The following is a 12,945-nucleotide window of genomic DNA, read 5'->3' as shown; positions in this document are numbered from 1 at the left end:
AGGCAGATCCGCTGGCGTGGAAGCAGGCAGATCCGCTGGCGTGGATGCAGGATGGAGCAGATCCGCTGGCGTGGATGCAGGCAGATCGGCTAGTGTGGAAGCAAGCTGAAGCAGATCGGCTGGCGTGGAAGCAGGCTGGGGTAGATCCGCTGGCGTGGAAGCAGGCATGGATGCAGGCTGGAGCAGATCCGCTGGTGTGGATGCACAATTGGATAGTGGCAAGATTTTGCAAGTTGGGAAAAACTTTCGTTTCTTTTTGGGTTTTGCCACTGAGGTTCTGCATGTGAACACAGGGCTGTGAGTAGGGGGAGCAGCTGGTAGCAAAGAAAAGCTGGGGGATTTTGAAAAAGAGGGAGCAGTAACTAAGGAGGATTTCTGAAGGATTGGTGCAGACAGTGGAGAAGAGGTAAGCTTCAAGGAGTTAAAGGCAGGGTAGGTGCAGCAAGTGGGAACAGGGTACTGACATATGGTTGGTAGTAGGGTAAACTGGGCTGCAACTGTGGTTGCTGTGGGTGATGGAGAGAGAGATGTTTGAGCAGGCAGGTGTCTAGCAGTAGGAAGGGGTTGTTGCAAACTGACTGAAGCTGAGTGCAATATATCTGACCATGCTTGTAATAACGGTTGAACAAGATTCAGTTTACACTCTGCCTGTCTGACAAGAGACTGCACTGCATTAATACAATCTACTAGCACCTGTTGGGAACATGCTGAATAGTGCTCAAAGAAATAAGAGGAGTCATCCTCCAATAACCATACCAGTGATTCTACCTGAGCCATACTAAAGGGGGGAGAAAAGTCATCACTTTCTTTAGGAATACTGGACAAAGCCAACTCTGCACAAACTTGAATCAATGGCTGAACATCATCAAACAGCATCCTGTCCTGATCAACTAGGGAATGAGCAAGACGAATGCATTCTAACAGCTTGTCCCTGGCCCACTCCTTTAATATCTGGCAGCAGTATTCCTTTTCCTCTGTCACCAGCAAAGAAAAGTAAATTACCTCCTCAAGATGCATCTTGCCACAAACAACAGAGCTAAGATGGCTTCTCTGTGCAGCCACTTCTGGTCAGGACTGGCCTTGGTATTCTGTCAGCAACAGGTGTGACCAGAAATGTGTGGACTGACACAGAGAATATTAGGCATAATTAAGGTGTAAAGAATATAATTTATTTAAAAATAAGTGAATAACACAAATGTAAACGCACCTCCAGAAAACTATAACTGTGTAAATCCAATCAGATACCCAAACAATAGTGACACACAGCAAACAACTGCTCAAACCAAATATATACAAAACAGGATAAATGAATAGTAATAGTAACAGAGCCGGGGTCATACACGGGAGATCAAGCAGAGGGAGCTGGGAGCAAGACAGAACAGAGAGAGGGTTGCAGGAGACGGAGTAAGCAAACAGGAAGGAAGGAATCAGGCTGCAGGGTCAGGATCAGAGTCCAGGATCAGGATACAGGGACACAGGCATGCAGGTCAGGCGCACATGGAGACAATACCAAGGCAGTGAGAAGAAGCATACACAGGTTTTAAATATACTTCCTGCAACCAGCATCAGGTGATGACTGATTGCATAAGATGTTCGCTTCTGACTACTGAGAGACACCCGCTGGTGGACACTGGAACTGCAGCTTATGGATCTGGGAGCTACAGTGCCACCAGCAGGTGAGCTCTTTCCTGACAGACATTCCCCTGGCCACTCAGATCAGGCTCTAAGCAAAGGAAATCAATGCACACCAGCTCCATGGGTCCCTGACTTTGTAGATGGCCCATTGGGGCTGCTTGACGTGGCAGAGTCTTCCTCTGTATACACCGGACACAAGAATGACAGTATCCTTCAACTTCGGCCCTCATACAAGGCCAGTAGAACCTGTCCCTGACAAGCTGAAAGGTTCTTTCGGGCCCCAGATGGCCATGATTATCATGAAGAGCGGCCAGAACTCCCTCTCTGTATTTAGCTGGTAAGAACAGTTGCCACTTCTCCTCCAGATCTTCAGATGGACCTCTCCGGTAGGCCACTCCTTCTCTGATCTGTAACCGGGTCCACTCTCTATGCAACAGACGGGCCCCCTGAGGGGAGTCAGTTAGAAGCAACTCAGGGCTCTGGATCTCCAGGGCTTCCAAGAGAAGTTTTCCCAAAGGGTCTTCCAACTGCTCCTTCCGCAAGTCCCTTTTGGACAGCCGGGGCAAACCCTCCCCTTCAACTTGGGTGACCTGGCAGTAGCATTTGGGTACTCCGATAGCCGAAACCCCAATCTCTTCTGCTCTTGACCCTCCTCGGGATCGAAATTCAGTTCCCTGATATAGGGCACGCACCCCTTCTGGAGCCAAATGAGTCCATTCTTCCGCAGGTTCCTGTGGAACATGCAACCTTCTGGATAGGGCATCTGCATCCCTATTTCCGATTCCTGGCCGATACTTCAGGCTAAAATTGAAGCTAGAGAGGGCAGCCAACCATCGATGTCCTGTTGCATCCAGCTTGGCCGTAGTCAACAGATAGGTGAGGGGATTATTATCTGTCTTGACAATGAATTCAGCTCCGTACAGGTAGTCTTTCAATTTGTCAACCACTGCCCACTTCAAGGCCAAGAATTCAAGTTTGTGAGTAGGATAATTCCTTTCAGCAGGCAGTAGGCTTCTGCTCACATAGGCAACAGGTCGCAGATGACCCTCATGCTCCTGATAAAGTACCCCCCCCAGCCCATCTCGGCTGGCATCAACATGCAGTTCATATGGTTTTGTGGGGTCCGCATAGGCCAACACAGGGGCAGTGGTTAGGGTTTCCTTCAGCTGGACAAAGGCCCCTTCGCATTCCGGGGTCCACTGATCCTGGATGGATTCCTTAGCCTTCCGGGGGCCTATGGTGGACTTCGCCGGCTTTACCAACTCAGGGACATCATCTTCTTCATTCTTCAGGAGCTCATTTAGGGGTCGGGCAATCTGGGCGAACCCCTCCACAAACCTCCTGTAATAGGAGCAAAAGCCCAAGAATGACCGGAGTTCGGTCACATTTGTGGGTCTCGGCCAGGAAGCAACAGCATCCAGCTTGTCCGGGTCAGTGGCCACCCCTTCTTCAGACACGATATGGCCCAGGTAATGGACCGAGGACTGATAGAATTGGCACTTCTCAGGAGAAAGTTTCAGACCTTCTTCATGTAGCCTCTTCAAGACCTTTTCCAACCTCTCCTCATGTTCTTCTAAAGTTCTGCCAAACACGATAACATCATCCAAGTATACCAGTACCTCTATCAAATTCATATCTCCAACGGTCCTCTCCATCAGCCTTTGGAAGGTAGCAGGGGCCCCGGACAACCCCTGAGGCATGCGATTGAACTCAAAGAACCCCACAGGGGTGATGAAGGCTGTTTTCTCCCGATCTTCAGGGTGCATGGGGATCTGATAATACCCACTCTTTAAGTCCATCACACTGAACCACTTCGCCCCTGACAGACTCTGTAGGGCATCTTCGATTCGAGGAGTGGTATACTGGTCTGGGATGGTTCTTCTGTTCAGCGTTCGGTAGTCGATACAAAGCCTCAAAGATCCATTTTTCTTTCGGACTACCACTATCGGGGAAGCATACGGGCTCCTGGATTCTCGGATAATCCCGATCTTTTTGAGCTCTGCCAGCTGTTGACGTAGATCTTCTAAGTCACCTAAGGGGACTCGCCGGACTCTCTCCCTGAAAGGCTTGTCCTCACTCAGGCGGATCTTATGAGTGGCGCTCCTGGCACATCCCACGTCAAACTCGTCCTTAGAGAATATTTCCCTACATCGAGCAAGTTGTGCCTTGGCCCTCTTCACCCATTCCGGCGGGAGGGCAGCGTTTCCAGAGCAAAGCTCCTCTATAACCGCTTCACCCTGTTCCTTTTCTTTGAAATCAATGGGGGCAACTGGGGTAGCCGGGTTGACTTGGCCCAGGAGCACTCTGGCCGGTACCTTCACTGGTGTAATAGAGGTGTTTCTGACACTCACTAAAACCCTTCCACGGTTTTCCTGTAACACCTTCAAAGGGATCACCTCAGGGATCACTTCTATCCCTCTCTGTCTCTCCTTTTGACCTGATTCAAAGATAATGAAGGGACCCGGCTGTTGCCATGTGAGTTTAACAGAAGCCTTAAAACAGGCCACCTCTCCTGGCTGTAAGACCTTTTCTGCTCTATCCAGCTTCCAGAGTCGTCCAACTCCTTCTGCGGGGGTCTCTTGCTCCAACACTAATCGTTGGTAGGCCTGCCGTAGCATGGGATGGATCCTTGGCGCCTGAGCATCTTGTCCCTGGACCAGTTGTATCAGAAGGCGCCTTACCAGGTCAGTGTTTGTTCCTACGATGAGAGAGCTTTTGTTGGCCCCGGGTGGACGAGGACAGACCACCGCTAAGGTGTCGAAGGTTTCCACTTCACCAGCCACTGATGGATCAAAGGTCAACTTGATTGGCAGATACCCGTCATAGGGAAAACTTTGGGTCCCAATACCCCATATCTCCAGATCTTCCAACTTCTGCAAAGGTAGATGGGTAAGATATTTATCATAGAAGTCTCTATACAAAAGAGTCACCTGGGCCCCTGTGTCAAGGAGGGCTCTTGTGTAAATTCCTTCCACCTGAACCGAGACCACTGGGGAGGGCCCGACCAAGTTAGTTGGGAATTCTCTTGATGTAGCCTTGTTATCTGATTCAGTTCTCTGTACCCTGGCCCTCTTCTCCTTTTTCTTCCTTGATCTAGGCCCCCGCCGAATCCGGTGTGCATTGACTTTCCTTCCCTCAGTAACCCGGAGTCTAGAACTGGGGGTGTTATATTTGGGTCTGACCCCCTGACTCAGTTTCCCTGATCCTGCACCACTTCTGGAGTCCCTTAAGACTGGCGGACACCCGGTTGACTCCTTCACCGGTGTCCTCTGAAGTTTCCCGCTGGCTCGCGAGGTTTCGCGGCAGCATTTCCTGAGCTGGGACATACCCTTCTAACATGCCCAACTCCCCCGCAGTTGAAACAAGTTAACAATCTTACAGGCCGTGGCTCTGGATCTGTGCTGAGACTAACAGGTTCATCTGGCCTCTCCGATATACTCCCCTTGGGTAGAGTGGATACCTGACCAGTCAGGATGGACACCATTTCTATCAACTGAGACACTTGGGTCTTTAGGAGTTCAACTTGAGAGTCACCCTCTTCCACACTTATCACTCCAACCCGGGCAGTTGAGTCAAACTGCCGACTTTTCTTCTTGTTGTCCAACATGACCTCTTCCTCTCTGACCATTCGAATCAGATCGGGGTATTCTAGAATGCCGCCATCTCGACGAGTTCGTAACAGTATGGCAATGGGATCTAAAGGTTGAGCCCCTTTCAGAACCTGTCGTGCACGAATCTCATCTATTTTCCGGGGGTCTATTCCTTTCTTTAACAGAATCTGGTGGATAATCCTATCCAGACGTTTAATGAATTCGGACAACTTCTCCCCCTCTTCTTGATAACAGTGGTCCAACTGGTAGAGAAGTTCAGCCGCGTTCTCCGTCCGACCAAACACATCTTGCAGAATGTCCAAATAATCCTGTGCAGTGCAGTTCTTCTTGCTAAGCTTTAGATTACGTACAGCCTCTAATGCAGGTCCCCTTAAACTCTCTGTGATCCTCTGCTTCTTGTGCTGTTCTGGTACCTCCCATTCCTCCAAAGCCTGAGTGGCGGTATCTAGCCACTCTTCGAACCCATCTTCTGCTGAAGGCACAGGCTGTTTCCCAGAAAATGTCCGGAGCTTCCTATATCCAGTCATCAGATAGCTCGAGGAGTCCCTGCTACATTTTGCCACAATCTCCCCAAGAACAGCACACAGTTCTGAGCTAAAAGTCGACAAAGGTGATGACTCAGGATGCCCTTCTTGGACACCTTTTTCTTGGCTGGATACCCCATGGGTGGTGGATGAGGGACCCGCAGTAGGAACTCCTGGATGTATCAGGAAAAGTTCTGTTTGGTCAATAGTTTTTACACTGTTTCCATTGAAATAATCAGGGACCCCTTTCCTCCACTCACACAGTGCATACGTGTGTGGGGCAGTGGTGTCAGTTTTTATGTCAATCACCCAGAATTTCCTGTCTGTGGATAGTGCCCTTAAAACAGGGAGGAGCTTTTCTTCAGTCCAGGCTTCTCCCTTGATTTCAACCACCAGGCCATTTTCCACTATGACATTCTCTTCCTTGCACCACTCAGCAGCAGCGACAGGATCCATTTCTGCGTGGGAGGGGATTCTGGGGCTGAGAGGGTTGTGTTGCAGGACTGTAGAAATCCCGGACGAGCCCCCACGTGTAGCACCACCCCCGCAGGAGCTGCTGATTATATTATTGGGTCTACACCCTGCCTAACAACCCAATCAAATTGGCTCGATCCCTCCTCAGGCACAACTGACCCAGAATAGGACTGGACTATCAAATAGATACACAGGTTGGAATACAATACTTCACTATGCAACAATACCTTGTTACCTTCTTGAATAGTAGTCCTTCTGGGTGACACAATGGAACAACGCACAAGATTGTAATTAACCAAACTTAGTTTACTATATATCAAATTGAATAGGGGAGATACAATACAATACAATACAAGTCCATAAAAGGTTATTTAAAACAGCTTTAAAAAGGTAAAAGAATACCCCCACACTCCTCCTGCATTAAGGCTAGACACAGTACCAGGTAGGTGGGCCTATCTGAGTCCCTCCCCCAGAGTTCTCTTCTTTCTTGTTGATCTTCGCTAGCAAGTTTATTGAATAGAGCTCATTTGTAATCCAGATTAGGAATAAAGATCAAGAGAGAGAAAACAACGAGCTGTTAGTTGTCACCGCAGGGTGTCTGCGTAACTGAGCAATAACTTCTGCGAGAGAGATAAGCCTCTGGCGACTCCTTTACAGACCGTATTGTTTGTCTATGAGTCTCCTGAGAGAGTATGGTGATAAACCCCGGGGTTTTATCACCTCCTGCTGCGCTACCGCTATCTGTAGATAAAACTGTCTCTTCAGCAGATAAAGTCAGTTATTGGGCATGTGCCCTCTCACCAACAGAAGTTTCTCCTTCGCGCGCTTCCACTGCGGTCTCAGTCCTTTGGCTATATGCCAGCCGCGCGGGGTCCTTCTGGCGGATGACTTCCGGTCTCGGCAAACAGCAGTATGACCTCCAGGAATGTGCCTCGTGCTTGAGATGGGACGGTTCCACGTCGTCCCTCCAGGCTAAAAGGCTCTGGCCCAATATCCAGTGTCAGTCCTTCACTCTCGCTCGCTGGTTCCTCAGAGTCCAGCGCAGAAAGGCCCCCCTTCGCGCGCTTCTCTCTCCTTTAAATAACCTCCCCCATAGTGCCGTGCGGTGCAGCCGTGCACCCTGGATCTTGCAAAGCAGCCTGGGAGATGTAGTTTCTTCATCTTGTGAAAAGGAAGTCACAGCCCGGGAAATTCCATGCAGCTACCACTAGAGGGAGCCTAGTTCCTGGATCTTGCAAAGCAGCCTGGGAGATGTAGTTTCTTCATCTTGTGAAAAGGAAGTCACAGCCCGGGAAATTCCATGCAGCTACCACTAGAGGGAGCCTAGTTCCTTCCCACATATCAAACAGTGTCTTTAGGCATGTTTAACCCCGCTACATATATATATATATATACACATCACTTACCTGTGTACCAAGAGCTACCTTGCTGAATTGCATGGATATCTAGCTGGGTGTCTTTGTACAGTATATGCCGACCAACAGTATCTGCTCACCTGTCTCTCTTTAGCACTAATGCAGACCAATCCATCTGTAATTTCTGTCTTCCTGTCATTTCACTGTCAAAAGGTGACTACCTAAACTTATGGACCTCCCCAGCATCTGTCCTCCTATCTACAGTACAGTGCTCCTATCTAAAATACCTGTCTTCAGTACATGTCTTATCTACAATGCCTGTCCTCAGTATCTGTCCTCTTATGTAGAGTACCTGCCCTGTCTATATTACCAATCACCTCCAGTTATCTGTCCTCCTATGCAAAGTACCTGTCCTGCGTAAAATACCCATCACCAGTATCTGTCCTTCTATGTAGAGCACCTGTCCTGTCTATAATACCCATCATCAGTATCTGTTCTTCTATGAAGTGTACCTGCCCCCCTGTGTGCACCCTTCTGGGAGAGATCACAAGTCTAAGGTTATAGCGGAACCTGCAGAGAGAACCACACTGGTCTCTGTGCATTGATAGGGGCACGCTGGTCACTCTGCATTGAAAGGGGGCACGCTGGTATCTCTGCATTGAAAGGGGGCACGCGGGCATCTCTGCATTGAAAGGGGGCACGCTGGTCACTGTGCATTGAAAGGGGGCACGATGATCTCTACATTGAAGGGGGCACACTGGTCTCTCTGCATTGAAAGGGGGCACGCTATACCTTAATTACTAAAGGCCCCTTTCACACTTTTGTGACCTCAAAGTCACGCAATTTTTTACAGGGTTTTTTGCCGCAAAGCAATGCCTATTACATTTGTCTGTTTGCGCCCCCCCAAAAATTTTGAGCACCAGCCGCCACTGGTAATGAACCGCTCAGTGTGAGTCCTCAGCAACAGCAGGGGTCCCCGTTCTCTAGAGCCATCCAGTAGCTGGCAAGATGGCTACTTCCGGTACCAGTATGGAGTGCAAGCCAGATGTGACTGTGGCCGAGTGACAACTGGTTAAAAGAGAAATATGGGAATAGTTTTTATTTTGGAGTCATACTTACCTAGGTGGATGTGACATCGGTCTGATGCTGCATCTGTTCCCCACTGGCTCTAAGGCTGAGAACCGAGCAATCAAACACCACTGATAGCTCCGTTCTTACAGCTCCCTGAGCAGAGAGTTGGTGACTGTCAGTAACTAAATAAAACAGAAAATCCTGTGAGCAACCTCCCTAAATTAACAGATAAAATGCTGCAAGCACTTCACTTCTCATAATAGTGTGAAAAATCGAAATAAATAAATAAATAGTGCTGTGCAAATGTACTGTAAATAAAATAACCTAATAAGCAGTGAGATCAATAAATAAAGATAAAAAATACGTGGTCCGTTGTGTCGTCACGCGTAAGGGAGGGGCAAGGACGGACGGAACGCTTCGCTATCTGTTAGCCAGACTGTCGGGCTGCCGGTCACAGGAGGAGGCAGACAGCTGTGGCCTCTCCCACTACACCACCACAGAATCTTCTTCGGTTATTTATCGTACCAATGGCTTCTTAACTCACCTATACATGTGAGTTTAAATACATTTTTTATGTGAATAAAAGCTTTTTAAAGGATTTCAGCACTATTGCCAGTCTCTTATATCTGCATATTACGTTGGATTGTGGGTTAAGTTGCATTGGCTGGATCGGTGTCGTTGTGGTGGAGCCATATCTATCCAGACGGACCTGTATGAAATCCCCTGCATATATGCTCCATTGAATCTTGATTTAAGGTGTGCACCCACTCACAGGGGGGGTGCACAGTTGTTGTTGTGCTGTGACACTCCAGTCACTCACGTTTTGGGAAGCACTAGCCACTCTGAGGTGGCCTGAGCACTTATTTAGAAGAGTTTGTTTTATCACCAAACACTACTTGGACTTTCTTTTTGGATTTGACTTTGCTATACTTTTGCACTTTTTATCATCAAATAACTTGGACGTTCTTATTGGACTTTTATTTACACACTTTGCAGCATTTTTGCACGTTTTATCATCATTATTACTGGAGTATTTATTGGTTTTTCTACACGTTTATATTTTTAACATTTACACGTTGCATCATTTATTGATTTGAAGGGCTACTGATCATTATTACTTACACATATATATTTTTTATCTTTATTTATTGATCTCACTGCTTATTAGGTTATTTTATTTACATTTGCGCTATTTATTTATTTATTTAGACTGTCAGTAGCTGCTGTCTACTCTGCTATTCTGCCCCTGTGGGAGTGGGAGCGGCCGGCTCAGGCTCTCAGTGGCTCGCTGGGAGCCTGACCCGGGTGCCAGTGCAGGCATGTGGGTGGATCCTGACTGTATTGTCGCGATCTTTCCCGAGCCTGGACCAGCTTTGTGACGTAAGCCGACAGCAGGCTTCAGCCCGCTGTCTGCTGAAAATGGGTCACAGAAGTGCAGAACCAATGGCACTAGGAGACGTACAGCCAAAAATGCTTGGGCTGCACTTGTCTTTTAAGCTTGATATGTGCATTCATGTTTTTTTTGTTTTGTTTAACCAGCAGCCGGTTAGAATGGAAAAAAACTGACAGATCCCAACATCGACACAATGATGTGAATGCAGGGATTTCTCCTGCTGTGCTATTGTATTCTAACAGGGGGACTAACCTCTCCCCCACCCTACCAGAATACACTGATCAGCGCTTGCAGCGATTGGCTGATGGAATGCTGGTTTTCTGGTTTGCTGGTTTTCCAGCAAACCGTTCAAAGACAATCATTAGACCGAATTCTGAAGACCTGCTGAACTGGCCGACGTTTTTGTGCAATTTAGACATACACATTGTCTCTTTTCCAGGTTGTCCCTTTTTCTCAACCTCAATGTTGGGAGGTATGCAATGCAAAAATTCTCAATGTACAGGGTTATTTTTCTTATTAAAACATGTTGGCTGTGTTTTATTTCCATCAGTTTAATTTATTATTGCCCTCCACCAGCTCTGTGACTAACCAAGTTGTCCCGGGGTCCATCCCTCCAATCAAAGTGACAGCAGATAACAGTACACTGGGTAAGATTTTTAGTGTGCTAACAATGTACTAACAAAGTACTTCTATACCTATTCTGTTTTTTCTTGTTGCATGTGTATCACTTTATTAGCCCTTATTTTCCCTTTTTATTATACACTGCTCAAAAAAATTAAGGGAACACTTTTTTAAATCAGAGTATAGCATCAAGTCAATTAAACTCCTAGGATAAGGATCTGGTCAGTTAACTAGCAGAGGGGGTTGTTAATCAGTTTCAGCTGCTTTGGTGTTAATGAAATTAACAGGTACACTAGATGGGCAACAATGAGATGACCTCCAAAACAGGAATGGTTTTACAGGTGGAGGCCACTGACATTTCTTTCCCTACTCATCTTTTCTGATGGTTTTTCACCAGTTTTGGGTCAGTGTCACACTTGGTAGCATCAGGCAATACCTGGACCCTATAGAGGTTGCACAGGCAGTCCAACTCCTCCAGAATGGCACATTCATACATGCCATTGCCAAAAGGTTTGCAGCATCTCCCAGTGCAGTCTCAAGAGCATGGAGGAGATTCCAGAAGACAGGCAGTTACTCTAGAAGAGCTGGACAGGTCCGTAGAAGGTCTTTAACCCATCAGCAGGACCGGCATCTGCTCCTTTGTGTAAGGAGGAACAGGATGAGCACTGCCAGAGCCCTACAAAATTACCTCCAGCAGGCCACTGGTGTCACTGTCTCTGACCAAACAATCAAACAGACTTCACGAGGGCAGCCTGAGGGCCGACGTCCTCTAGTGGGCCCTGTGCTCACTGCCGGGCACCGTGGAGCTCGATTAGCATTTGCCATTGAACACCAGAATTGGCAGGTCCGCCACTAGCACCCTGTGCTTTTCACAGGTAAGCGCAGGTTCACCCTGAGCACATGTGACAGACATGAAGAGGTCTGGAGAAGCCGTGGAGAACATTATGCTGCCTGTAACATTGTTCAGCATGAGCCGTTTGGTGGTGGGTCATTGATGGTCTTGGGGAGGCATATCCATGGAGGCTTGCACAGGTTGCACAGACCTCTACAGGCTTGGCAATGGCACCCTGACTGCCATTGGGTATCATGATGAAATCCTTTTACCCATTGTCAGAACCTATGCTTGTATAGTGGGTCCTGGGTTCCTCCTGGTGCATGAAACTGCCCAGCCTCATGTGGCGGATGTATGCAGCCCGTTCCTGGAGGATGAAGGAATTGATACCATTGAATGGCCTCCACACTTCACTGACCTAAATCTGAAAGAACACCTCTGGGGCATTATGTTTAGATCTATCCCAGGCCACCAGGTTGCACCACAGTCTGTTCAGGAGATCAATGATGACCTGGTCCAGATCTCGGAGGAAATACCCCAGGCACCATCCATCGTCCCATTTTAGGGGCATGATCTGATGTTGTCAGGCATGCATACAAGCACATTGGGGCCATACAAACTACTAAGTACTATTTTGAGTTGCTGCAATGAAATTTCAGCAAAATGGAATAGCCTGCTGCATCATTTTTTTCACTTTGATTTTCAGTCTGAGTTTGAATTCAGCCCGCTGTAGATTTGTCATTTTAATTTCCATCAAACGATGTGGCATCCTTTCATTCCTAACACATTACCCAGTCCATATCAGTATAGATCCTAACACATTACCCAGTCCATATCAGTATAGATATCCAGCATGAGATTTTTTCCCCATTGAGATCTGATGTTTTTTCAAAATGTAGCACTGCCCCCGCAGGGCAGTGGCGTCTCCAGCTTTTATATTTAGGGGGGGCACATGGGGGGACAGGGACAAAAGTAAGGGGGCCAACTATAAAACGCAATTTATATATATATATATATATATATATATATATATATACACACATACATACACTATTTTCTATCTATCTATCTATCTAGAATAGATAAATGACAATGTGGACTGACACACAGATAGAATTTTACAGCTGGACATAGTAAACTTACGGACATGTATTATACATGTTTGCCATGTTCAACTGTAAAGTTCTGTCAGCGGATCAGTCCACATTGTCATTTTCAGGGGCGTGAGGGCGGTACGAGAAAGGAAATGTGCAGTGGACTCACTGCTCCACTTACCTGCCACCTCTAAAACCGATGTCCCCAGGCCTGCTCCTTGCGTGCTGGCTGTGTCTGGCTCCTCTGCTGCGTGCTGCTGCCTCGCCTTACCGGTGACTCCACTCATGTTGTCCACACACTCTGGGCCTTCAATAGCATAAAACATGAAACATTC

The 12,945-nt window shown here is 47.6% G+C and overlaps 1 protein-coding gene across 1 annotated transcript in view; it reads left to right on the top strand.

The window, feature by feature from the left end:
* LOC309551916 (NXPE family member 3-like) overlaps window positions 1-12,945 on the top strand; it is a 181,294-nt gene that overhangs the window by 124,215 nt on the left and 44,134 nt on the right. The window contains exon 4 of the mRNA XM_082252631.1: window positions 10,640-10,710. Coding sequence (XP_082108757.1) covers window positions 10,640-10,710 — 71 coding nt within the window. The remainder of the gene's footprint in view (window positions 1-10,639; window positions 10,711-12,945) is intronic.

Source organism: Pelophylax lessonae (genome assembly GCF_965119305.1).
Source record: "Pelophylax lessonae genome assembly, chromosome: 4".
In the NCBI taxonomy this organism is placed as follows: Eukaryota; Metazoa; Chordata; class Amphibia; order Anura; family Ranidae; genus Pelophylax; species Pelophylax lessonae.
The sequence above is the reverse complement of the archived record's forward strand: the minus strand, read 5'-3'. Positions and strand labels throughout refer to the sequence as shown.